Here is a 26,553-nt window from a genome sequence, read left to right as displayed (position 1 = left end):
GAGAACCTTAATTGATGTGGGGAAAATAGAGGATGAAAAATAGTTAAAAGGATGAAGTTAGTGGAAAGTGGGATATATAAAACAGAAAATAAAGTGTTAAAATAAGAGTAAAAGATAGAGTATATTAGAGGATGAGGATGTTATTGCCCATGTCTAAAAAACTAACATAATCTTGAAATTTATGACTTTTCTAACCAATTAGTATTATATACGGAGTATGAAGGAAATATAATATTGATGAAAATTACTCCAAAAGTAGGCTCATGCCTCATCGAGTCATGGACTCATGGTGCAAATAAAAAGAAAATGAGGGAATATTTATTTTGAAAGACAATTGGGTTGAAAACTGAAAATTCAATTGTGAGTGGGGAAATCAGTCGGACAGGTCGGCATCTGCGTCAAAATTAGCAAGCGTGGCATCACCGTATCCTCTCATACAAGTCGTAATAAAAATGATGTACAAGACTCATTTCCAACATATCCGTAACATATATAGCACCTTAATCACCAATAATGGCGAAAACTTTCTCGAGCTTCAGCAATGGCGAATTCTACAGTCACGTTGTTGAAAGCAGTCTTCATCGCATTGGGAAGCGTTATGGTTGCTACTCTTATCTATACTATCGCCATTGATGGTCTTCCGTTTCGTAAAGACCTCCTTTTCCCGTAATTTTCTTTTTTTCTTTTTTTTTTTTTTATAACTTTGAATTTGTTATTGCAATTGACACTTTGTTTTTCAGTTGATTTCATGATGATTGTTTTATTTCTGTGTATTTTGTGGTTACTTAGTTTTCCAGCAATTTTGAATTTTGATGACAGTTTTTACTGCATATTTGTGTATTTATGATTGTATTGGAGAATTTAAATGATTGTTATGATGATGTTCGTGTAATTTGAACTAGTAATATGACAACTGAATTGAGACGGCGTAGGCGTGTTGTATTGTGTAGCAATAATGATCAGTAGCATCTTCAATAGGGATGTAATTCAGTAGTTAATTTTTGCAGAATCATTGGCATTGTTTGGAAAGTGGCTTTTGTTCAATTGGTGTAATCAAATAGCTGAAAAGTATGTCCAGTAAATGGCTTAGGGAGCCAAATTGAATAGGTTGCGGGCGGCTTTGTAATTGGCCTTTTCAGCAAAAAATGGAAGGTTGGGGGTATAGTGTTGAAAGTTCTAGTGTAAGTTTATGAGTTTGTAGTCAGAATTCTTCATTTCATATGCTAAATTGCTAAGGTTCGTTCGTTACAATAGCACTCTCCTAGTTGAGTAATAAATTTTGCTTAAACTTCGTCGTAAAGATCTTTTATGTTGAAATTTGAGGTAAAAGAAAGTTACTTTGGGTGGAAAATTCTAGATCCAACTATTGGGAAAACCAATGTTGATTTGTAATGCATTGTGATTGTCGTAGAGAGTTGCTTTGTAATTATAATGGAATTAGACATCAAATAACGTCTTAATGGAGGCATTTGGAGATGGCCTTCTCTTTTTTCTAATTAGTAAATGATTGGGTTTTAAGAAACTTGATATTACTGGCCAAGAGCTATTGGTTGCTTGTCTATGGAAATGTCAGAAAATGATGTTGATAGGAACCTAGGGGGAACCTAACACTGCCTTCGATGGACCATTCGTTTTAGACATTGAGCTGCATTTCCCATGCCTAGGGTGGGAGCTTTTTTAGCTGTGTTGGGTTAATATTGTTGTTGTTAGCTTTTATGAGATGCAGCAGAACAAATATGTTACAGAAGGTGGGCATTTGCCTCAGATGCTTGATTTCCCTGCCTTTACTTCATTGTTTTTGTTTAAATATCCTGTGCGGTTGTATTCTTTTTTCCCCCTTTATTTTTCCATTGATTAAACTTTGGCTGGTGATGATTGCTAATAATCTTTTTTTGTGATCTTCTGCAGATGGATGGCAGCAACTTTGGTGGACTTCTATATCAATATTTTTGTTTTGGCGGTATGATATGTACATCTCATCATTTACTGTTAAATAGGCTAAAACCCCAAGCTATTCCTCATTAATTATTACAGTTGCACATGAGATCTTCAAGTAAGATTTCTGTTATTTTCATTGTCATGTTTAGCCAACCTTTCACCAGATGGTACCAGTTACTTTCGGTTTGAATGATTTTATGTTGAAAGGGCCAAAGGGGCTTGATTGCTGTAACAAAAAAGTAATAAGATTTCTAAAGGTTCGGGATTTCCATCATCCGTTAATGATTTATTCTAAATAAACGTGAAATTCTAGATTACTGCAAAAAATCTGGTAGTATTCTCAACTAATATGCAAACATTGTATAACAATTTGCATTGGGATTTGAAATGTTTAATAATATTGTACTCTACATAAGCATTAATCTGTGCAGATTGTACACATGCTTTATGAATGGCAACATACACTTTATTAGAAGAACCTTAATACTGTTTTTTCTTGTTCCGGGATTTGGCAGGTAGTTTTGTTTTTTTAATGTGTGTGTGTTGGGGGGGGGGGGGATTATATGACCTTCACTCCTGAAACGCCATCCCATCAAACTTTGTTGTTAGCAAATGCTTAGTTTGGTAAGAAATAAGAAGTGCCCCAAAGGCCCCCAATTGTTTGAAGTTCACCCTCCTGCCTCCAGTAATAGGGTTTTTGGATCAAATTCTGCTACCGGGGTGGCGGTGTGTTAAGGTGGTGTTTTCGTTCTGGTCATCTAGACCATTGTCAACAAGCCTCTACATTATCAACAAAAAGCTTCTTTTTTATGCCCCTTATATTCAACACTTAGAGTGCAACATCAGACTAATTTTGGGCAAGTTTATAATCTGTGTAACTAGATTTTCCTTGTCAATGCACTTCTTTTTTTAATTTTCTCCTTGGTCTAAGAGTGACAACTGTGTAACCTGTTTTTCATTTCTGCTTGATATCTGTGTAAGTGTAACTTTATTTTCCTTTTCATGATTGACAGCTGCTAAAACTCCATGCTCTATTGCTCTTTGTTGAATTAGGTATGGGTTATCTACAAGGAATCAAGTTGGCTCACATCAGTAATCTGGGTCATACTTCTGGTTTGTTTTGGAAGGTATGTCTTGGTTTATCTGTTCTTCTCATATATTGTATGCCCAGGCCCGGCCCTCTGCATGTCCAACGTGGGACATGTAACAGGGCACCTAACAAAATGGGGCTCCAAATTAAAGGCTTTGATGTATCTAATAAGGAATATTTGTGGCAATATTGTATCGTATTTTTGGTAGTAGCCTAGTGGTTTTAAAATGTAAAACCAAAATCTAATGCTTAGGTGGTCAAGGGTTCAATTTTTTATTGCTATCATTTATTTATTTATTTATTTTTAAAAAAAAAAAAAGTTTTTTTCCTTTTTTCACCCTTCTTGTTCTAAAAGAGAACCTATCCCAAATAATCAAGTAAAGAATTTTAGAATTCTACCCTTTTTTTTTTTTTTTTCAAGTTTCAATATTTAACATAAATATGTTAATATTGCTCATTTCATTTTTTAAAATGAGAAATAGATCGAGGGTCTAATTAGTAGCATTGTTCTAATACGTCTATAAAAAAAAGCAAAAACTAAAATAAAATGTAGTTACATTTATTTTTATTATTTATTTATGGACCAATACCTAATTTCTTGCCATAGGACAGGGCCCCCGTTATTATTGGGACGGGCCTGTGTACGCCTTCCATCCAATTTCAAATATCTTACCTTTATTATACCTTGCCACTTCAATTGTTTTGTACAGTTCCCATTTACAAAAGTTATTGTTTTGGTTGGTGAGGTTGTAGGGTTGCAATTATTTTATGGCAAGAGTTGATATATTGAGAATGCTAAAACAAAAAGACCCAAGAATTTACATAGAGAACCTAGTCCCCTTATTTAATGCGGCTGGAAAAATTCATTACTCCCTTCATCCCTTATTTAAAGTCCACTTAAAAATCTGTCAAAAAATATTTGGCTTTTATGTTAACTGTTAAGTTGATATATTAAGTTTGGTTGTAGCGTAGTTGTCTCATACTCGTATTTCTCTTGTAGATCAATTCTCTTCTAGAGAAATAAATAAATAAATAAAAAATAATATGTTGTTGTGTTATTTTTTTCCCTTTTCAGCATTACTACTTGTACATACATTGCCATTCAATTATTCAAGCTTTCAGCTGAAGAATCTGCTCATGATCCTATGTATCATCTTTTATTGCGACAGCAAGACAAGTGAGCTAATTCTTCTTTTCTTATAAAGAAAATAGTATTATTACTTTTTTTTTTTCCCTTTACTTTGCGGGTTTCATTTTCATTTCATTGCCAGAATCCATAGAAATATCAAATATGTCAGATTTTGATCCTGCAGCCACTAAAATTAACCTTGGCTATGGGGAAAATTTCGATAGTTCTTTTAACATATGAATTTTATTCTGTGCTTGGCTGTAGTTATTGCCCCTATTTGATTTGATGTTAAGGGTTATTTTCAGGCAGCTAGTATTAAATTGAATATGGACATCTGATATCAGTGTGGCTTCTTCCTATCTGCACCTCAATTCATTCGTATCTCCTTGTGTTTTCTGTGTTAAATCTGTTCTTATTCTTCACCATCTCCCTTTTCTCTGTTATTATACCCCCCTAAATCTTTCCTTTTCCATCTTCAATAATAAATATCAGTCCCCACTTAAGGTAGCTAACAGCCTAACAGTTTAATCTTTGATAAAATTTCTGTGAAACCATTTAAGGAGAGATTATACGTTATGAAACAGGTGGAGTTGCAATCAATACTCCTATGTGAATTGAAGTTGTGGCTTTTTTTTTTCCCCAGCTATTGTCTGAGAACAAAAAACTAACTCTCTATATACGGGTATCTTCCTCAACAGGAAAGATGCATTTAGTGGAAGCGCACTTCATTTGATCGCTGCAAAAGTTATTTTCAGTGCTCTAGGCTTCCTTATGCTTGGAACCTTGGTTTACACTCTTATAACTAATGGTTCACCTTTCAAGAAGGAGCTTCTTGTACCGTAAGCTTCTCTCATTCTGCCAATATATTCTCTAATTGGATTTTCCTAACTTATATTTAATCTGAATAAGTAATATGAAAATTTTAATAGAAATACTTAACTCTATTATGAGGTGTCTTGACGTACTGTAACTTGCCTCTGTGCTTTCTTCTCAGCTTTTGGGAATAGAGCAGTGACTTATTTCTGCTTACCATTTGACTAAACTCATTTTCTTTACTGTATCTAATATAAACTAATATCAGCTTAATGAGTCATTCGTTTGACCAATTCATTGATCACTTTGGTATGAGAGGCATTGTTTTCTATGGACCCATGTTAAAATAATGCATCAGATGACAAAGGTTAAAGTGAGATATTGGAGTTACTAATTACCAGTGCAAATATTTTTGGCTGAGTTATTTCTTCAGTGGAATAATTTTGGCAATAGAATAGTATGTGTGGTAGAAGTTATTGTTCCTTTTGTTGAATATATATAAGTTTTAAGCAATGTCATTTTTTTCTTGGAGTTCCCGCTTTCCTACGGGTTAGGTGTGGTGTGTGGCTGTGTGATAGAGGTCGCAGGTTGGTCGTGGAGTCAGCTGCCTATCTTTCTCTTGACCATGGGTTGGGTGTGGAGCTTGCAGCCCAACTCACTTGTGAGCTCCCTTTTTGTGCGCTGGAATCCCGTTTTGGTTGATAAATCTATTTTTCTTGAATTGTCTTCATATCTCCCTCTTTATGAACATTCTGATAATCATATTAATTAACATTTCTTTTGATGGAGGTTAGTAGGTTACTTCCTTTTGTATGGTTATTTTCTCTGTCTCATTATGAATAATAGGTTATGTATAATTAATTATTGCAATTACGTTTAGCATGTATTCTTGTGTATGTTGCTTACAAAAGAATTAATCTTTTTATATTCCTCTCAAATTAGTTGGCACATCAGAGTTTTCCAATATATCATCTGATTTTCAGACTAGAAATATGTACACAATTCAATCTCCTTTCTACTATTATTCTCATTCTTCTCCTTTGTAATATTTTGGGCATAAATTTGTGTGACTTAAAACACTCACCCAAAATTGCTTGTGTGAGACTGTGAGAGTGTGTTGTGTGGACCTTAGGAAACAAATCGGTGAAAACTATTTGCACCCCAGTCGCACCGATTATCACTTTCAAGTTAGTGGTTCTTAATTGTCACGCTAAAACATCTTCTCAAGTTTTGTTTCTTATGTAGCTTTGAAACTCTGTCAACACTTTGTCTGTAAAAGGATCTTTGTGTTAGAACTGTTGAAGGAATGTAAGTAAATAGCTCATAGGTTGACTAATTTGTCATTGCCCTGTCTTTAAAGGGATCTTTGTGTTAGAAGTGTTGAAGGAATGGAAGTAAATAGCTCATAGGTTCATTATTTTGGCAATGTCCAAATTGTCAACACCTCATCCTCGAAAGTTTTGCTTATATAGCCTCTTTACTTTGTCCTAAGGATAACTTTAAGGAATACCGTGTAAAACCTGAAAGTTGTGTTGGCTATTTGGTTTTTCATATTTATAATAAAAAATTTATCGAAATATTTTTTTTTTTTTGTAACCAATTGCTATTGTATTCTGAATGTAGAATTTTTATATATATGCAGATGGATGGTAGCAACGCTCATTGATTTCTACATCAATGTTGCAGTTTTATCGGTACTGTTTCTTCATCTCCTTTGTAAATGTCAAACATTTAATTGGTTTTTGTTCTTCTCTTGCTTTATCTTAAATATTTCTTTTAGATATAATATAATTGTCCAATGATCTTGTGCTTAATGATGCTTCCCGTCATTAAGGGACTGATTTTCTCCAACTGTTAGATTGATGCTATAAGTCAGTTGGGTATTTAACTGATGATTGCATATGAATGGAAATTATGCCATTTTTATTATAGCCTAATTGAGTGGCTTGAGTGCTTGACACTTGCATAGGTCTTGAAATGTTTCCAATCATCACTGGCAAAGTGGCAATAGGTCTTGGTACTCCTCCGTAGGAAGACTAGGAACTGAAATTAATAATATACATGTCCTTTTCTTCCAAATGTTCTCTCATATTGTCCCTGGATATAACCAAAGCTGATGCCATTGGTCAATAGCAATTTTTTTTATGCAGAAACATGACTGCCACTTCTGTTTCATGTGATTGCAGATTTGGGTTGGCTACAAGGAATCAAGCTGGTTAAATGCAGTCATCTGGATTACTTTGTTGATATGTTTTGGCAGGTAAATTCTCTTAAGCTTCTTGTTTCCTTACACTTGTAGCTACGGTTTACATTACCTAAACTGCCTCGCTGTTGTATTCTGTGTGGGTTTTTCGTGCAACCTTTAGCATTGCATATTCTTATGGATTAAGCTGATTTTTTCTTTTTTAGCATTTTCTATGATACATGGTGATTCACATCATTACTCACTTCAATTTTAATCAGTAGCATAAATATTAGCAGAAAGGCCTGTTCTGTTTTTTACATAATAAGTGCTGCTGCGAAACTTCTCCCAACAAGAGCTAACAAATTCTTATGTATAAATTGATATACACCATCTGATGTTGGCATAGATAATCAAGAAAAGACAATCGATTGTTCCATATCTTGTATTGCTAAAGCTCCCTAGTTGTTTCTTGTTTTGTATGGTTAATTGCTTGATTTCTCCCTGGTTTAGAAAATGTGTACATTGGTTAGAGTCTGCTATTTTTATTCACCTGGCTCTCACCTTGAATATCTTTCTCCTTATATATGACAAGCCTATTCTTCTTTCTATGTAAATGTACAAGCCTGATAATTGGTTATTATGTTCTGCCCTGTGTTCCATGGACCATGCCCATATACATACTCCTGTTCTATTTTGAGGTGAGGGGGTGTTCAGTGTTGCATAAGATCATTCAATCTTTGTCACGCTAATTTTGTCACAACTAGAGGTACACTATTTTAAGATAAAGCAAGGGAAGAACTCAATCGATTTTTGTAGTTCCCTTGCTTTATCTTAAAACAATCTCCAACTCAAATAATCATAAATAATCTCTAATTCAAGTAAACACCCTCTTGCATTGTACCTCTTGCTTCTTTGTTGTTAAACAAGTTGAGGAACCTTGATAACTTTATACTTAAATGTGAACATGTGCTATATATTTTTTTTTTTTCTAATTTTAAGCAACTTATTACATCTTCCTGCTTTTCAGCATTTCGACCTGTGGATATGTCGTGCGGCAATTTTTTCTGCTCTCTCCATATGATCCCTTGTACCTTGTTCTGTTGAACAACCTTCATAGGCAAGTCTAATGTATATTTTTCATATTTTCTTCCAATATATCTTATTGATGTGCTGGCGAGAACTTTGTAAAATCTGCTGTCTTTATACTATATTCTATTGTTACTGTTGAAATCATCCAAAATGTTTTTGGGTGTGATGGTAGGACAAGCAAGCTGGAAACTTCCTTTGTCATTCTATTTAATCTGATTTACAAAAAGACTATTTAGTATCAAAGGTTGCAATAATATACTAGACAAATAGCAATTAAAGAGGAATGGAACTTTTCTGATTATATCTCTCTATGAATACTTGTCAGAGTTATATATCGAATGTTCTGGACCTTTGCTAATTTGTTTTGTCAAATACTTTTGCCATTGGCATAATATGGAGTAAATCATTTGAATTGAGTGGATAGTGTTAGAACCTGGTTCATGTGCATACTTCGGCCTATTCTTTCAGCCCAATGATGATCGAAAGGATCGTACTCTGGTAATCTGCTCTCCTTTCATAAATTATCCTGAATGAATCAATCAAGCTTCTACCTGAGGCTGGGTTCTAAAAGATTGCCCATCTGTCCCAAAATTTGCTAAATTCATTATACCCCTGTTTGCTTAGCAAATTTTATTGAAAATTTTCACTATTTGCTATCCATATATATTTTTATCACTTGTTTCATTGTTATTTAGAACTCTTTGAATTCTGACATCTACATCTAGTAATGAAGTGTTTCATTTAGCAACCAAGTTTGAAAACAGCTGTTAGCCTTTCTGTTCATGTTCTATATTTACTTTTTCTTGATAGTAGAAAACTTGCTTACATGAAGTCATGAACAAGATGCAAGTTCAACAATGCAATGCATTTGGAAGTGCTACTATACATATCTTACTGGATAAAATGGTTTTATATTTTGGAACTGTTTTCGTCAAAGAAATTCATTCATTTAATAAACATAATGGCCACTAGATATAAGGAATAGCTTGGATACTAGAAGCTACATATATATATATATATATATATATATATATATATATATATATATATATATATATATTTTAAATGTCTATGGTAACGTCTTGAATACATGCTGGTCCTTGTTTATGCTTCTCAAATGTTTGACAAACGGATGGGGTATGCTCTGGGTTTGAGATACCTTTGAGCTTGTATTAGTATTGCCAAATACTGAAAAGAGAAAACTGCAGAACAAAGATAATGTTTTATGTTAAATTGCTGCATTATTGGATTATTTTATCTCTACACCACTGTCTCTACAAACAATCTGGATCACTTATCTGCCAATTCATGTTGGAAAATTTTCAGTTTATATGAGAAACTTATAGAATCGATGGTTTCAGAGGGAAAAAAAAAAAAAAAAAAACACATGTGCAAACACTAGTAAATACTCATTCTTTCAAGTGGTGTATATTATTTATGTTTAATTAAGGTTGGAAAGTGTTTCAATAGGCAGCCTAATATTTATACTACCTTCAATTCTTCTGCTGTGTTTTAGGCTTTTGCGCAAGGAATAAGGGTTCTTGTATTTTTCTGAGGTATATTTTTACTCACGTATTAATCCCAAAAGCAGATACTAGTTTCAAACTCTCCTTTTTACTTTGTTTCTCACTGGTGGGAGATTGAAGTAGTTATGGAAAGCTAAGAGCTATGTCTGTGTAATGCACTCTATAACATCAACTATACAGAACAAATTGAAAAAGGTTAAAGTTCTAGAGAACATGGAAGGGGATGTAAGGTAACAGCATAGGTGGTTAGGTGCATGCCCTGCCTATGATCTTTATCCAATTGGGGATTTCTAAAAAGCAAAAACTACATGAAAACTCAAACAAGCTGTTTTCTGGTGGATAGTATTGAATTAGATAACTATGATCTGAACAAACTGCTTGTTTTCATGCCTGGTAAAATCTGGCTACAGACGTTATTACTGTTTCATTGTATGAACTATGATGTAACTTGGTTAGCTGTAAATTGGTGATTTATGCAAACTTGATCATAAGTAGCCAAGTAGGGAAATACAAGGTAAATTAAGCTCTCTGCATGGTTCAAGGTGAAGAGGGTTGAAGATTGAAAGGAAAATATGTACGCTACTGTCATTAGGTTCTTTCATGAAGATTTGCTGCAAGAAGTCAGAAGGGATTTCAATTCGATGAGAATCAAGAAACAGAAATTTTTTAGGCATCCTTTGATGAAAACTGATCCCTTATGTTGCCTAACAAGTAACAAGACATGAAATACAGGAAATTATTTAAATTACAGCTAAGTATGTGGTCTTGAGCAAATCGCTCCCAGCCTTCTGTTTCCTTTATCCATAAATCAGCTATAACTAGTATTTGAACAATACTATTGATACTCCTCTTGATGTATTGCTCGCGTCTGTGTCTTTCCCATGATTTCTTCCTGTCAAATTTTCAGTAATGTTATTCATCTTCACTTTAACCAACAATAAACAGAACTCCTTACTGTGTTGAAGTTATTTGTGGCAGGGCAGAAAGCAGATATGAGACGACAACAGTATGGTAAATCAAAGTTACAGGCAAGCTTTTCTACCCACCTTAACTGCTACGGAGCACCAATATTCTGAAAGACTTTGAATTCTCTCAGATTTTCATTTGTATTCCAAAGTGTGATACTCAAATTTTAAATATGTATCTCTATTATATTAGTGAAGGGGATGTTGGAGTGAAAAGTTGGTTCCAAAATATAGAGCCAGCCTGTATGACTTAACTCGAGATTTGATTTTCACCCAAAAATGATAACTTGAATTCAATCTAAACCTTGAATTAACCTAACTTAGGTTGAATCCAACTCAGTCAAAAACTTGAAATCAACTCAACACGAAGTTGGCCCGATCTGAATTTGAGTTGATTCTAAATTTGTTCAAATATGTGATGACCTAACACCTAATAACTTGAAATAAAATTGATCAAATATTTAAAATAATAGCTCAAGTGTAAATTAACCTTGTACCATATTATCCCCTACAGTCCTACACAAGAAATAATTTCTTTGGCGGTTTTTTTTATATAAAAAACTTTTTATTTCACGTTGGTTTCTGCAACGCATAATTTCAAGTGTTTATAACTATAACTACCAATTTGTAAAATTGTAAGCATTTGATATTAAGATAGAACAAATCGAGATGGATCTAGCAAAATATATGACTTTTTTTTTTTATAAAATTATCCAATCTGGTCAAAATAAAGTATAAGAATAATGTAAAAAAGAACTCAAATATGCTAAAGACAATTAAGTCATAAAAACTCCCTCGAAAGAAAAGGTTTCCCTCCTCGAAAGAAAACGTATCTCTGCTGCGAGCGGCTTTCCTCCGTTATGGTTGCGTTGACTCTGGTGATGACCGATGACTTGGCTGAGAAGTGCTCGACCCTCCGGATTACTGATGATGAAGGAGGGTTAATCGATTTAGGTGATGTAGAATGTGCAGAATCCAATGAAAACATCGACCTTTTGCTGACTGGGTGTTTGTGTACGTCTAGATCCTATAATGTCGAAGCCTTCAAAAGAACTATGCTGAAGGTGTGGGCCCGACTAATGATTTGATGATTAGGGTGATTAGCCTGAATTTGTACGCATTCCAATTCTTTCATTGGAAGGACAAAGAGAAAGTGTGGAAGGGAAGGCCTTGGTGTTGGGAGAATAACTTTATTGTGCTGAATGAGATTGAGGGGAATGAACAGCCTGACAATGTTGATTTAACCCGATCCCTGTTCTAGATTAGAGTCCTTAATTTGCCTTTTAATTGTAGGACTAATGCCTATGTTAAAGCCCTAACAGCGAACCTTGGCGAATTCTTAGAGATCCTTTTACTTTTGGTGTGGAGGGGAAAAAGAGGGGCAAAAAAGGTTGGAAAAGAGTAGTTAGAGGGGAAGGGGAGGGAGCTATGGAGGTGGATGAGGGGGGGCAGTGTATTAATGGGGGACAGAAAAGGAGTGGGGATGTGATTTATGATAATATTGCAGAAGACAATGCAGGAGTTGAGAAACGAAGGAGGAGTAGTTCCGAAACACCGATGTCATCTGATTTCTTGACGGAGGTTGGCGAGTTCCAACCCTGTCGCTACAGTGAGTCTCCTATGTTGGAATTGTCGGGGTGTGGGCAACCCTTGGACAGTTCGAAGGCTCCGTAAATGGAGTAGAGCGGTGAGCCGGACTTAGTTTTCATTTCGCAAACTAAAATAAGTAAAGATGCTGTAGAAAATATTAAAGAAAGAATTGGCTACTCTAATGCATTTGAAGTGGCTAGTAGAGGCAAAGCTGGAGGTTTATGCGTGTTTTGGAATAAAGAGGATGATGATTTCTCACTTGTATCCTTTTCCCAAAATCATATTTGCGGTGATGTAGTGAAAGGGGATGTGAGATGGAGATTTGTAGGTATGTATGGATGGCCGGAGGCGGGTAACAAGCACCAAACTTGGAAGCTAATTCAACATCTATGTGATTAGACAGATGTTCCGATTGTTTTTGGTGGTCATTTTAACGAAATTTTACCTTACAATGAGATAGAAGGGGTTGTGGACAGAGATAGGAGGGAAATAGGGGGATTTAGAGATGTGTTGGATGTTTGTGACCATCAAGACCTTGGTTTTAAAGTTCAATGGTGGACTCAAGAGCAAGGAAACACGGTGCGAACGAGGGTGCGAGAAAGACTTGACAGATTTACTGCTTCTTCCTCTTGGAGCCGAATCTATCCAAGTGCCTCGGTTGAACATTTGTTGAAAATCTGCTCCGATCACGCTCATATTGTCTTGAGATTATTCCCAAAATCAAGGAAGCGGCGCAAGAGGTCCAAGAGCTTTAAGTTTGAGACAGCATGGCTATTTGACGAGTCATGTGAAATGGTGGTAAGGAATGCTTGGCAGTCAGCTTGTGATCAGGATGTTTTTGGGAAGCTTGGGGCGACAAGCGGTAACTTGAAGACTTGGATTAAGGAGAAGTTTGATAAGTTGGGCCAGCAAATTGAAGAGGTGGAGTGGGCATTAAAGCTGCTACAAGAAGAGAGAATCACAACCGCAACTTGTGAGAAAAATGCACAGCTTGAGCAGACTTTGGATGATTTGCACCGAAAACATGAAGCCTATTGGTACTTAAGATCTCGGGTTCTTGAGGTTCGAGATGGAGATAAGAATACGAGCTACTACCACCATAAAGCTTCTCATCGAAGGAAAAGAAATGCTATCGAAGGGTTATATGACGAAGATGGGGTTTGATCTCTTTGAGCATATTGTGAGTGGATTTTATTCCACCTTATTTTCTACCTCTGACCCACAAAGTGATAGTATTCAGGAGGTTTAAAAGCATGTGAAACCGATTATAGGGAAGGAAAACAATGATGCTCTTCTCCGTCCCTACACAAAACAAGTAGTGTTTATGGCTCTTCAACAAATGCACCCTTGTAAATCCCCCGGGATGGATGGTATGATGCTATCTTTTACCAAAAATATTGGCATATTGTTGGTGATGATGTGTTTAATTTTGTTAGTAATATTTTATGTGGAATCACCCCGCTAAACCACATAAATAATACTAACATCGCTCTTATTCCGAAAGTTAAGTCAACTACTAGTATGTCAGAGTTCCGACCTATTAACCTTTGTAATGTGTTTTGTACAAACTTGTTTCTAAAGTGATTGTGCTCGGATTGAAATCTATTCTGCTGGGAGTTATTACAGAAAATCATAGTGCTTTTGTGCCGGGTCGTTTCATAACTGATAATGCTCTTATTGCTCTAGAAGTGTTTCATACGATGAATAATAGGAGTCGGGGTAAAAAGGGCACAATTGCTTTGAAACTTGACATGAGTAAGGCTTATGACAGAGTTGAATGGGGTTTTTCTGAGAATATTGCTTCTGACGATGAGTTTTGATGGAAGGTGGGTTAATTTGGTGATGCATTGCGTGTCTTCGGTCACATATTCCTTTATCATAAATGGGAATGTATGTGGTAAGGTGGTTCCTTCTAGGGGCTTGAGACAAGGAGACCCACTCTCCCCTTATCTCTTTATTCTGGTGGCTGATGCTTTTTTCAAGCTGGTGAACTTCATGGGGAAAAAGCAAGTAGAAGTGGTCCCGTTATCTCTCATCTCTTATTTGCAGATGACAACTTACTTTTTACTAGAGTGACTCAACAGGATTGTGAAGTCATAGTTGATATACTCAACAAATATGAAGTAACATCCAGATAGAAAATTAATTATGAGAAGTCGGAGGTGTCGTTTAGCAAGGGAGTGAGCATGGAGCAACAAGAGGAGTTGGTGGATTTCCTTCATATGCGCACTGTTGACAATCACTGCAAATATTTGGGAATTCCCACGATAGCGAGGAGATCGAAGAAAGACATTTTTAGAGCTATATTAGACAGGGTATGGAAGAAGTTCCAAGGTTGGAAAGAAAAATTGCTTTCGAGAGCCGGGAAAGAGGTACTTTTAAAAGCGGTGATTCAAGCCATCCCGACTTACTTGATGGGAATGTACAAATTTCCAAGCTCGATGATACGGAGTATTCAATTGGCCATGGAAAAATTCTTTTGGGGTCACACTGGCTCCCAAAGGAAAATTCATTGGAAATCGTGGGAAGCTATGAGTACGCCCAAGTGTCTTGAGGGTATGGGGTTTAAAGATTTGGAGGTTTTCAATGTTGCTTTGTTGGGCAAACAAGCTTGGATATTGGTTTATAAGGAGAATTCTCTCTATAGTCTGAGTCATGAAAGCTAAGTATTTCCCTAATTGTAATTTTCTTGATTCTTCTTTGGGTTTGGCGAGCAGCTATTTGTGGAGGAGTATTTGGAGTGCAAAAACATTGTTGAAAGAAGGATTGATTTGGCGAATTGGCAATGGCACAATGGTGAACATTTGGAGTGACCCTTGGGTGGCGGATGAGGAAGGTAGGTTCATTACGAGTATGGAGGTTGAGGGATTAACCAATGTGAGTGATTTGTTGGATTTCGGGAAAATGGAATGGAAGGAGGAGGTGATAACTCCGATTTTTAATGAGAAAGATAGAAAATGTATCCTTTCTATTCCTCTTAATGAATATGCTTCGAAGGATGTTATTACTTGGGCTTTCTCGAAAGATGGGATGTACTCAACGAAAATCGCCTACATGCTTGGTAAAGGGTGTAATTTCGATCTACTTCATAAAGCTTGGGTCGAATTATGGGGCCTAGATGTCTCACCGAAGGTGAAGCACTTTGTGTGGCGCTGCTGTACAAACACCTTACCTGTGAGGCTGTGAGGGACTTGTTGCTCGGCACTTGATTGTGTGGAGTGAAAGACGGAAATGCTTCTCATGCCCTGTTTGAGTGCACTCGTGTACATGATCTTTGGTTGGATAGTGAGTGTGATGCTGCCAAACCATTGGAGAACGAGGAGATGTGCGACTTGTTGGTGAGGTGGGGGACACTTGGAAGGAAGATCTAGGAACGAGCTTCAATACTTGCTTGGGTAATTTGGGCAAAGAGGAATGACAAAGTTTTCTCTAACAAAATTATCCCAAACGAAATTCTGCTTATGAGAGTATACAAAGTTGTGGAAGAGTTTGGACTTTATAATAAAAAGGTTTATGCGATTGGCGCTAGAAAACCGAAACCCAGTAACAAAACGTGGGTTGCTCCACCTGTAGGAGTAATTAAAATTAACTCCGACACCTCTTTGATGATGAAGGATGGGTGGGTTTGGGTGTGGTTGCTCGCAACCATGAGGGGAAGGTTTTGTTTGCTGCGACACGAAGAGTCCGAGCTTGGTGGTGCCCTGAGATTGCAGAAGGGAAGGCTCTCTTGCTAGCTGTGAAACTTGCGCATAAGTATGGGCTCGACAATGTGAACCTAGAGTCGGATAGCCAAGTCCTTATTAATCACCTCGCAAAGCATGTTGTGTTCCTGTCTGATTTAGATGGAGTTCTTGATAATATTTTAACGTTGTGTAGTAATTTTATGTCTTGCTCTTGGTCTCATGTTAAAAGGGATGGCAATTTTGTTACTCATCACCTTGCTAAGCTAATGCCTTTTGGTGTAGAACAGGTTTGGGTCAACCATTCTCCGGCAACGGTTTCCCCTTATGTACTCTCGAATACTTTGTCCATTAATTAATGCATTAGCTCAGTTTCCTTAAAAAAAAGTATAAGAATAATGTAAAGGTAAAAATGTTGCAAGTTAAAAAAGAATAAAGTACAATACTCTCCTCGATTTTTTAAGTGAACTATTTTAACTTTTTGCATTATTCATCTAATCTACTTGTATTTGACTAATGTAATGTTATGATTTAAAAAATGTTACAGAGTATCGTAAGTACTTGTTGGAATTATCTTAATTAATAGTTTATTAATATTTAATTGTTATAATTTTATTTATTGATAATTAAAGATATTATTGTTCTCAAAGTTTTGCATTGGCATACAAGCACAAAAGAAACATTTTACTTAAAAATAGAAGGAGAATTTTTAATTAATATCATGAATATTTCATCATAAATTCACTTTCTCTATAAGACTTAAATCTCTCACATGTCAATCTGACACTTTGATGGTAGGGATTTTCTTTACCCTTCCCTCCCCCCCCCCCCAAAAAATTTTTTTTAACAGACTCTTCTCCGCTATTTGAGAGTTAGTAAGGGAGAAAGTCAGAAAGATAAGGGAAATCCCTGTCCTCAAAGTGTAGTGGAAATTGAACTCTTAATCTCAAGGTTGGAAAACTTTACACTAGTCATTATGATGGATTAGTGTACCAAATACTTCGCACAAATTCTTCAAAAAGGCGGGTGTACGTAAATTTACAGTTAAATGGGTTAAAATTATGTTAAAAGTATTTATGGATTAAAGTTATGCTAAAAGTATTTAAAGTTACTGTTTATACTGCAAATATTATTATTTTTCAACTAATAAATTTTATCTTACAAAAAACTTATAATGTATTAGATTAATCATATTAGTCTTTATATTATGTAATCAAGTATCTATAAGAAATTAAACATTAAAATATAATTCAAACCAACGATAAATTAAAAGTTGTCCTTTAAGTGGTTAAATTTGGTGTAGAACAATTATGGATGAACCATTGTCCGTAGGAAGTGTCTCCTTATGTACTCTCGGACGCTTTAATTTGTCCATTAATTAATACATTGTCTTTCTTTCAACAAAAAAAAAAACTAAATTTGCCATAAAAATAGTTAAATTTACGCTCAGACTGGCTGTTTCACAATAAAATTAATGTACACCCAATGTACACAAGACTTATTCAATACTTCGTTTCAAAATTTTATTTTTTCTCTTGTCTTATACTCAATCTTACTAGATATTAACTGCATAAGTGTGATTAATTTTATAATGTTGGAGGACCCTAACCATACTTTAACCCTCACGATTTTTTTGATCCGATATTTGCGGGTAAAATAGTTTGAGAGTGGTGGGGAAGGGTAAGAGATCCCCACCCTAAAAGTGTCTCTAATGGAGATTAAACCCCCAATTTCAATGTTGGAAGGTTCAATCAATATCACTAGACCAAACTTAGCTTGGTAATTTCAATACTAGATTAATGCCCATGCAATACACAATTTTTTTTTTTTTTTTTTTTTTTTTTGAATGTTAAAATGTTGGGTTTATATTTTAAAAAGATGTACAGTACTCCATAATTATTATGAGTTTAAAGGTATTATGGTAAAAGAGAGATTACAACTTTCTAATCAAACAATAACTCATGTCAAGATAATACGAAGTATTAGGTGTTCAAATCAAACAAGATCTCATATCAAGATAGTATTAGACTTTATTGTAAATTTGTAAATTGTAAGAAAAAAAGAATTGTAAATTGTAATAGAATCCACAAAGATATCAAAAAAACAAATCATATAAGAACAATAACAAAAATCGTGACCTTTTTTACTAACACCAAAACATGTCAACCTTAACAAATTAAAAAATAATTAAGAAAGAAAGGAAAAAAATCAGAATCAAATTAAAAATAAATTCGTTGATTTGTTACCTCAATTAAATTGAAAAGAGAAAGCAGCAATAAAAAAGGAAACAGATCCAAAATTTCCCAACAAAACGGATTGTAACTGCCATTTCTGTTCGTTACTTGTTGAGTGTACGTCACACTCTCTCTCTCTTTCTCTCTCTCACACACTTTTTAACATTATTTTCAGTCAAGAGACCAAACAAAACGCAAAGATACGCCACGTCATCATTCTTAAAATCTCAAAAAATAATCAAATGATTATTAGAAAAAAAAACAAAAAATTACTTTTTCTTTTTAAAAAAATATATCCCCTAATTCGAAACGCCCACGTTTCGTATGGTAAAGCTCAATACTATAAATTAGACTCAAGTTTTCCTGACTAATTCCACCTTCTGTTTTATTTCTTCCTCCTTTTTTTTCCTTTTTTTTTTTAATAAAAAAAACCAAAAAAATTGATGGAAGAAAAATTCTTTCTTTAATCTTCCATCATTCCTTAATTAACTGATCCAAACCCCAGAAAAATTTTCAGCCATATATCAGAAAACCCTGACTCATAGTTCTAAAATTCTTGTTAAATTTTATTTGATCATTATATTTTTTTTGTATTGTAAGTGATTTTATATAATTTTGATGGAGACGGCAGTAGGAACCCAAAACCAACCCTCATCACCTGTGGTCGTAGCCGGTCAGGGAACAACCCCGGTAGCAAATACCGAGGTTGGGGGAGTGTTTGGGAATCTGTCATTGTATGTAGGTGACTTGGATGCAACTGTGAATGAAAGTCAGTTGTATGAACTGTTTAATCATGTTGCTCCTATTGTGTCTGTAAGGGTTTGTAGGGATCAGAACAAACGATCATCACTTGGTTATGCTTATGTCAATTTCGCTTCGCCTCAAGATGGTTTGTTTATCTTAATCTCTTGTTTACATTGGCCTTAATTTTACCAATTTTTTTTTTTTTTTAAATTGTGTGTTTTTTAATTATCTTGTGGTTGATTGAATTTTGATTTTTATCATGAATTTATGATTTGGATTATATAAATTGTGTTAGTAAGGATTATTGATACAATGTGATAAAATTCTCTGTTTTGATTTTGTTGGATTGATTAAAATTTTATCCTTTTAAGGGTAAGTATAAAAGTTAAATCGAATTCCTTTATTCATTCTGTTAGCTCTAGCTTTAATGTTGTTTCTTTAATTTCACAGTATACTTGTTGAATGTAGATCATGGCATCCGAAAAGTGACAAAAACTAGATTAGATGATAAGGGATCCAAATCAAAAAGACCAAATTTTATAATGTACTATTGTAAACATTTAGTAGAGGAGAAAATTAGATGATTTGTATGATTATCATTCTCATTACTTTTTTTTTTTTAAAGAGAATTATATTGTTTATAAGAAATGTCTATTTCTAAAGTTTTCCAATTCTCCTTATGCCCATCTAACTTTTCCTGTGGTCCTGTCCTGTCCCTGATTTGTCTTTCTCCAACAATGCGGCCGTATCATTGTTTATCATCACTGCCCAAATCAAGCCTGACATTCCTTTACTTTAACTCACTTCCGCGATTCTTATTATAATAAACTATGTGAAACTATATGCTATGTAGAAAGCCAGAAAAGGCAGTAGGAAAGTGTATTGTAGTCTTGTAGATGCTTCAAATCATTGTTATTAAATTGAGCTACTTTATTATGTTATGTACTTATATCCCTCCCTTTCCCCCCTCCTCAAGACAAAAATATAATGTTGATGAACAAAATAAACAAAATGATGTTGCTATTTTTTCTTCTCTGTTGCTTCATTTGGAATTTCTTTTTGCAGCTGCAAGTGCAATGGAGATTTTGAATTTCACGCCTGTAAATGGCAGGCCTATTCGGATTATGTATTCTCATCGAGATCCTAGCCTGCGAAAGAGTGGATTTGCTAATGTTTTTATCAAGAATTTGGATTCTTCTATTGATAACAAAGCACTGCATGACACATTTGCTGCTTTTGGTGCCATACTTTCCTGCAAGGTAGCTATTGATAGCAGTGGTCAATCTAGAGGATATGGATTTGTACAATTTGACCGAGAGGAAGCTGCACAGAAGGCAATCAATAGTTTGAATGGCATGTTGTTGAATGACAAACAAGTGTATGTTGGATCTTTTGTTCGGCGTCAGGAAAGAAACGGAGATGGATCACAAAAATTTACTAATGTTTATGTGAAGAATTTATCTGAAAATTATACTGATGAGGACCTTATGAAAGCTTTCAGCCCATTTGGTTCCATCACAAGTGCTGTTGTGATGAAGGATTCGAGTGGAAAATCCAGATGTTTCGGTTTTGTCAACTTCCAAAGTCCTGAATCTGCAGCAACTGCTGTTGAAAAGTTGAATGGAACAGTTCAGGATGACAAGACTTGGTATGTAGGGAGAGCTCAAAGGAAATCAGAGAGGGAAGCAGACTTGAAAGCTAAATTCGAACAAGAAAGAATCAGTCGCTATGAAAAGCTGCAGGCTGCTAATTTGTATTTGAAAAATCTTGATGATAGCATAAATGAAGAAAACCTGAAGGAATTGTTTTCTGAATTTGGAACTATAACATCATGCAAGGTATCTCTAAGCTATAGTTATATATTGTTAATATTTCTCCTTTTGTTTATGTTTTATAAAGTATGAGTTTGCTAATTTTCAGTTTTATACTGTTATTGCTGTAGATCATGCTTAATCCTCATGGTGTTAGCAAGGGCTCTGGTTTTATTTCGTTCTCAACCCCAGAGGAAGCAACAAAAGCAGTATTCATCTCATCTTTCATTTCACTCAGTTTGATTTTAGGAGTTTGGATATTTAAACTCAGTTCTCTACCCAAGGCTCCGGATATTTAACATGTTTTTTCTAATCTTTTCAGTTAAATGAAATGAATGGTAAGATGATAGGAAAGAAGCCTATATTTGTTGCTATTGCCCAACGCAAAGAAGAACGGAAAGCAAGGTTGCAGGTAAATCTTTTGCATGAATCCTTGCTTGAAATTTTCAATGAACATCTTTGTTTTTGGTCCAAAATCGTTTTAAATTAACATATTATCTCGTTTTTGAGATTCTGTGACTCTAGCCCATACATTATTTGATCTGTGCTCGAGGATGCTGAAATTTCTTTATTCTTAGGAGAGATGGTTTGAGACAAACTGTTTAGAGCTTATAGAAAGGCAATACTTTTTTGTACACAAGTACTGTATTCCCGTTAGCTAGAATTACTGCTAGTGCAGCAGTTGCTTATACTTTAAATGAGCTTAGTAATTATCTTGGATTTGCATATACTTCTCTGGCCGTTCTCCCTATTCTCTGTTTAAGTTAAGCATTTTTAGTTGACCCGCTTATTAAGTTATTATGTTTATACTAAAATTAGTTCAATATATATCCCTTTAAATTGGCATCAGAATTAACTCACCTGTCCTTTTTCAGGCTCACTTTGCTCAAGCTCACCTGCACGGAGGAATGGCACCCCTGCCGACTGGGATGCATGGATTCTATCCTGGGTCACCTAGACTTGCTCCTCAACAGCTTTATTTTGGCCAAGGTGCTCCAGGTATGCTTTCCCCTCACCCTGCAGGATATGGCTTCCAGCAGCAAATCTTGTCAGGGATCCGTCCAGGAGTTCCCCCAAACTTTGTGATGCCTTTCCCCGTCCAGAGACATGGGCAACCTGGACGTGTAGGTGGAAGGAGAGGCGGTAATGCTCATCAGTTGCGGCAAGAGCAACAGGTGCTTTTATCCCTTCTTTCTTTCTCACTTTAATCATGTCATTCTTCAGTCTTTTGGAAGGCATTAGTTTACCCCATTATATCTGGGTGAATGTAGACTGCAAATCGCAATGGTGGTCAGAGTTTCAGATATATGGCTAATGGACGAAATGGCCTTGATTCGCCTGTGGCTCCTCAAGGTCTGGGAAGGCCATTGGTGCCAATGACCTTGGATGTTTCTGGAGTGCCCTTGACTGCTGCTGATGTTGCAAGATCTGGCCCACTGTCAGTGCCAACACTTGCTTCTGCCCTGGCTGCTGCATCTCCTGACAGTCAGCGCATGGTATGCTTCTAAATAACTGCTAATGTTCGAGTTTAATGATATTTTCTATTGGCACATCTTTCCTCCTAAAGTCATTATCACTTTCTTCCATTGAACTTTTACATGAGTTTGCTTCAAACTTTTACATTGTATTCTTTGTTTATAAAGTTGCTTTAACATCGTCACAGATGCTAGGGGAACAACTGTATCCATTGGTGGATCGTCTTGAGCATGATAATGCAGGAAAAGTCACTGGCATGCTGTTAGAGATGGACCAGACAGAAGTACTGCACCTTATTGAGTCTCCTGATGCTCTCAAGAAGAAAGTTTCTGAGGCCATGGATGTTCTCCACTCATCTACCTTAGGTTCTGAAGCCGGTGAACAGCTTGGCTCACTTTCACTTACTGATTGATCCATTCATAATCTTCTCATTGATACTCTTTTGCTGGGAAGGCCCATATTTTTGAGGGCAGGTTCAACTGTCATTCATGGGCTGTACTTTAAGAATATCTTTGAGATGTTAGATTAATTAGGATTTCATTTAGGTTGCTTAAATCATTATAGCGCAGGATTTGCTTCTTTTAAACTGTTATTTTCAGACAACAGTTGACAGAAGGTTATTCTAGTTATTATACTTTGGGATTTTTGGATATTGTTATTTTAGTTTCATGGGCATATCAGTTTAGGTTTCCTCATGGTCATTTTGAATGTTTGATATAAGGATATCATTATTGGGGTTTTGGATTATTTTTATTGATTCATTTTAGTGATGGGATTTCAGGATTTTACTAAATGCTGTTTAAGAGTTGCAATATTTTTTTAATTTTGACGCTTTCGTGTGAAGTTTGCTAATACCCTCTGCTTTATGCATGGTTGTGACTTGAGAGCCTTATAATTTCTCCATGGAGGCATAAGGCCTTTATGATCTGATGATGAGTTTGTATAGGTTGATCAGGCCTATGTGTTTTCTAAGAAGAGGAAGGGGATGGAATTATTTAATCAATTGTCGTTGAATATGCGCTTTCTTCGTTATATGCAATTAGATTATGTTGACAAGGAATGTGCAAAAAACTCGTATTTGTCACAGTCAAAGCATTTTGACAAGACGCTTTCTATGCAAAGCAGCAAAGGTAACATTGATTGGTAAAAGGGCTGCCTAATTCCAAACTCTTAATATATCCTCCGTCTCATTTTCTAGCCATACTTGACACAAAAAAAGTCACATGTATCCATTTTTTTTGTCACTTTTCTGAGTTATTTCAGATATTGGATCAAACAATTGTGCTTAGGGTTCTAATTGGGCAGGCTCATATCATGTTTTTAGGTTATGGAAAAATGTTGCTAGTTTACTCGTAAACAATCCACCTATTTCATGATGCATGATTCTTTGCACTCAAGCACAAATTTGTCAATCAAAATCACATGTTGCTTAGAAGCAATTTTTTTGCCAAAAATGCTGATTATATCTGCAGTCTCTAAATTTTCGAGCAGAAATTAGATCTACCAGGAAGTTTTACAGTTCAAAAACCTCCCAATAACATTTCTTTCTATAAACTTTTCAAAATACCTATCTACAAATACTTGAATCAGGAAATTATCTATCAGCATATAACTGTAACAGCCAAATAAACATATTTCTGAAATCTGGAAAGTTACCTTCACCATCTGAAACAAGCATACTATATACTGCATCTTCATTAATACACCTAAAACCGACTGAAGAACTACATGAAGTCGGGGTGGATGTCTTCTTCAATCAGCTGATCGAAACCATCATTCTCCAGTTTATACCCACACATCAGTCTCATATCATCAGCAAAGCCTGCTCTCACTTCTTTGTCATCACAGCCATCATCATCTTCTGTCATATACTCACTCCATTTGGAAGAATTCGCTTTCATCATTCCCTTGCTCTTGTTTGGTTGCTGCTGCTTCCTTCCGATGCCTTCAGTGAAATCATCTTTTGCTGTGTATCGAGGCCACTTTGAAGAACCTGTCTTCATCTTTCCCAAGACCTTGTTTTGCTCCGGTTCCTCACTGTACCTTCTGACATTGTTGATCAGACCACTACCATCAGAAATGCATTCATCCTGCACTGCTTCAACGACATTTAAAGAGCGTAATTGAGTTTAAAACAGGCATTACAATAAACAATGAAAATATCCTGATCTCAGAATATGCAAGTCTGACAAACAAACAACTAATCAAATCCAAATTTAATTAAATTCTAAATTCCAATACCTCTCTTAGTAAAATTAGGCTTCAAAGATTGATTTTTGTTTAAACCAATCGAAGTATTCGAACCAAATTTACCCTTCAGTTTTGGCTTCTTGAACATCAAATCCTCAGAAAACTCAGTCACAACTATCGCTTCAGTTGCCATTCCTTCCTCTGCATGATCAACCAAACAATTAATTCAAACATTAAATCTAATAACCCAAATAAAAATCCAAATCCAAATTATTCTCACCACTTAATTTTGATCTCAAGTAAGCAGGTTCAACATTCTCTTTATCTTCAATATACTCTGTCCAATCAGTACGACGCTTCCCCTTATTCTGCCCCGCCTCCTGAACACCATCCAACTGTTCGACGAAATGCCCCAAAGAAGGAACTTCTTGTAGTTCATCCTCCAATTTACGAGACATATTGAATGATTGAACAACATTACGAACATCTTTGGCTTGGTGACTTTGAGCATAGATCTTCGTTACCGATTGCTTTTGATTGCAGACCACACAATTCCATTTATTGCTGCTCTTCTTCTGCTGTTTCACCTAATTTCAATCAATCAAAGCCGTAATCCCATAAGTGGGGTCGACTGCATTTGATAATCTAAAAAAAATGTAGAATACAGCAAGAGAGTACCTGCATTGTGGAGCATTGGCAGCATTTGACGGCGATGAATAGCGTCAACTTGAACATCGCGGCAGCGGCAAAGCCAAAGATTGGAGGAGTTTTGAAATTGAAATTTATAATTGAGTTGTTTTTTGAAATTTCTCTGATTATTTGAAGATTTTTTGGCGCCTTTTTTAAAATGGTGTTTGGGGAAAAATGGACTTTATAAGGGGCCTGGCCAGCTTTGATAATTTAACATCTAGAATCTTGTTATGAAAATATTGTGTGGATATCCATTATTCTCTTTGTATGTTTCCACAATATTCTAGATCTAGGGTTTATTCTTATCTAAGCAAACTCTACTTCTAATATTCTATGTATATATATATACCTGTTGCTACTACTGCTGAGTAATTGCTGCTAATACAACTAATGCCACGCTGGATTAGTTTGTTACAGGTTGTTAGAGTTTGTTATAAGCTCTATGCTGACATGTAATAAGTTTGTTAGTTGTTACTAAGAATCTTCTAACAGTAGTATATAAGCTGCTCCTGTATTCATCTTCATTATTCAATCATAATGAAAGCTCTCCTCTCTTCTTTCTAAAATCTCTCTATTTTTCTCTGTTCTGAAAATGGCAGAGTTCAATAATACCCCTATCATATGGAATAATATGAACAGATTAATTCTCTCTCAATCTCTCATCTTTCCCCCTTATTTTATAACACGTTATCAGCACCACATTGTAAGAAATTAATTCATGCAATATGAGTTATATAAAACATAATAACATATTAAACAAATTATACAATGAGTAGGCTTCGGGTCCATGATAAACTTATGATCATTATCATTATGTCGACATCAAAATATACATATATTTCAGATCCCTTACTTATTAGTCCATTCCATTATGCATATGCATATTATTCATCGGTTTCATTATGTACCGGTATCATAAAATTCCTTTAACTTACATTCCGCATGCTATTTTACTATGATATCTGAATACATTTCTCATTGGTACCATCATAATTTTTCTTACATCATAGGCCATTTATTATAATAATTCAGATATCTATACCACTTTTAGGGTATTTCATACACTATGGTATTTATATACTATTACACTATTAGTGTCAACTGCACTATCTTGCCAAATATCATATCTATTAAACATATCTTTATTTTGGAACCGATCATATACAACCTACACTTCAGGTGTAGTGATTCAAGTACAATTGGCAAGATTTTATCTCAATGTATACACATAATTAATCTGACCAAAATGTATCTTCAACGCTATGCAACATGTGTCATACTGAATACAAATCAAATTATAAATGTGCAACATATCTTGATAATGTATATACAAAAGTTGGCATATATATAACTTTTTAAACTACCATTATAGGGATCATATTTATTATTTATTTATTTTAATT

The 26,553-nt window shown here is 35.2% G+C and overlaps 4 protein-coding genes across 8 annotated transcripts; 3 read left to right on the top strand and 1 right to left on the bottom strand.

The window, feature by feature from the left end:
• The first annotated feature begins 316 nt into the window (after positions 1 to 316).
• On the top strand, positions 317 to 11,038 carry LOC110704178. Of its 5 annotated transcripts, none has more exons than XM_021881965.1 (10): positions 332 to 666; positions 1,909 to 1,960; positions 2,992 to 3,065; positions 4,104 to 4,205; positions 4,856 to 4,996; positions 6,613 to 6,664; positions 7,157 to 7,230; positions 8,183 to 8,272; positions 9,761 to 9,800; positions 10,754 to 11,038. In XM_021881965.1, exons 1-9 carry the CDS (start codon positions 542 to 544, stop codon positions 9,777 to 9,779), a joined length of 729 nt encoding a protein of 242 aa, XP_021737657.1. In that variant the 5' UTR covers positions 332 to 541; the 3' UTR covers positions 9,780 to 9,800; positions 10,754 to 11,038. The 5 variants fall into 5 exon arrangements, with proteins under 5 accessions (XP_021737659.1, XP_021737657.1, XP_021737656.1 ...); XM_021881964.1 differs by having other exon boundaries at positions 10,749 to 11,038; XM_021881966.1 differs by lacking the exon at positions 9,761 to 9,800 and having other exon boundaries at positions 333 to 666.
• A 3,473-nt stretch (positions 11,039 to 14,511) lies between these two features.
• LOC110704065 lies at positions 14,512 to 15,138 on the top strand. Its single transcript, XM_021881851.1, has 2 exons — positions 14,512 to 14,946; positions 15,043 to 15,138. The coding sequence occupies exons 1-2, from the start codon at positions 14,512 to 14,514 to the stop codon at positions 15,136 to 15,138; spliced, it is 531 nt and encodes a 176-aa protein (XP_021737543.1).
• Positions 15,139 to 17,217: 2,079 nt separating this feature from the next.
• On the top strand, positions 17,218 to 23,392 carry LOC110704177 (polyadenylate-binding protein 5-like). Its single transcript, XM_021881962.1, has 7 exons — positions 17,218 to 19,128; positions 20,049 to 20,821; positions 20,926 to 21,003; positions 21,117 to 21,206; positions 21,670 to 21,969; positions 22,066 to 22,290; positions 22,458 to 23,392. The coding sequence occupies exons 1-7, from the start codon at positions 18,858 to 18,860 to the stop codon at positions 22,680 to 22,682; spliced, it is 1,962 nt and encodes a 653-aa protein (XP_021737654.1). The 5' UTR covers positions 17,218 to 18,857; the 3' UTR covers positions 22,683 to 23,392.
• A 362-nt stretch (positions 23,393 to 23,754) lies between these two features.
• LOC110704086 (MRN complex-interacting protein-like) lies at positions 23,755 to 25,414 on the bottom strand. Its single transcript, XM_021881867.1, has 4 exons — positions 25,139 to 25,414; positions 24,741 to 25,047; positions 24,512 to 24,661; positions 23,755 to 24,365 (listed from the first exon to the last, which is right to left on the bottom strand). Exons 1-4 carry the CDS (start codon positions 25,193 to 25,195, stop codon positions 23,995 to 23,997), a joined length of 885 nt encoding a protein of 294 aa, XP_021737559.1. The 5' UTR covers positions 25,196 to 25,414; the 3' UTR covers positions 23,755 to 23,994.
• Positions 25,415 to 26,553: the final 1,139 nt, after the last annotated feature.

The sequence above is a fragment of the Chenopodium quinoa genome, unplaced genomic scaffold (assembly GCF_001683475.1).
Source record: "Chenopodium quinoa cultivar QQ74 unplaced genomic scaffold, ASM168347v1, whole genome shotgun sequence".
NCBI classification, from domain to species: Eukaryota; Viridiplantae; Streptophyta; class Magnoliopsida; order Caryophyllales; family Amaranthaceae; genus Chenopodium; species Chenopodium quinoa.
The sequence above is the reverse complement of the archived record's forward strand: the minus strand, read 5'-3'. Positions and strand labels throughout refer to the sequence as shown.

What these genes read in the sequence shown, in the direction of transcription:
- LOC110704086 (XM_021881867.1), bottom strand. Translation starts at nt 25,195, where the DNA reads ATGTTCAAGTTGACGCTATTCATCGCCGTCAAATGCTGCCAATGCTCC. An exon ending in CTTGAGATCAAAATTAAGTG is followed by an intron (nt 24,662 to 24,740) that starts GTGAGAATAATT and finishes TTGATCATGCAG; the next exon opens with AGGAAGGAATGGCAACTGAA. An exon ending in GCCTAATTTTACTAAGAGAG is followed by an intron (nt 24,366 to 24,511) that starts GTATTGGAATTT and finishes TCGTTGAAGCAG; the next exon opens with TGCAGGATGAATGCATTTCT.
- LOC110704178 (XM_021881963.1), top strand. Translation starts at nt 542, where the DNA reads ATGGCGAATTCTACAGTCACGTTGTTGAAAGCAGTCTTCATCGCATTG. An exon ending in CTTCTGGTTTGTTTTGGAAG is followed by an intron (nt 3,066 to 4,103) that starts GTATGTCTTGGT and finishes TTCCCTTTTCAG; the next exon opens with CATTACTACTTGTACATACA. An exon ending in AAGAAGGAGCTTCTTGTACC is followed by an intron (nt 4,997 to 6,612) that starts GTAAGCTTCTCT and finishes ATATATATGCAG; the next exon opens with ATGGATGGTAGCAACGCTCA.
- LOC110704177 (XM_021881962.1), top strand. Translation starts at nt 18,858, where the DNA reads ATGGAGACGGCAGTAGGAACCCAAAACCAACCCTCATCACCTGTGGTC. An exon ending in AGTTGCGGCAAGAGCAACAG is followed by an intron (nt 21,970 to 22,065) that starts GTGCTTTTATCC and finishes GGGTGAATGTAG; the next exon opens with ACTGCAAATCGCAATGGTGG. An exon ending in CTCCTGACAGTCAGCGCATG is followed by an intron (nt 22,291 to 22,457) that starts GTATGCTTCTAA and finishes ACATCGTCACAG; the next exon opens with ATGCTAGGGGAACAACTGTA.
- LOC110704065 (XM_021881851.1), top strand. Translation starts at nt 14,512, where the DNA reads ATGGAGCAACAAGAGGAGTTGGTGGATTTCCTTCATATGCGCACTGTT. An exon ending in GCAAACAAGCTTGGATATTG is followed by an intron (nt 14,947 to 15,042) that starts GTTTATAAGGAG and finishes TTTGGCGAGCAG; the next exon opens with CTATTTGTGGAGGAGTATTT.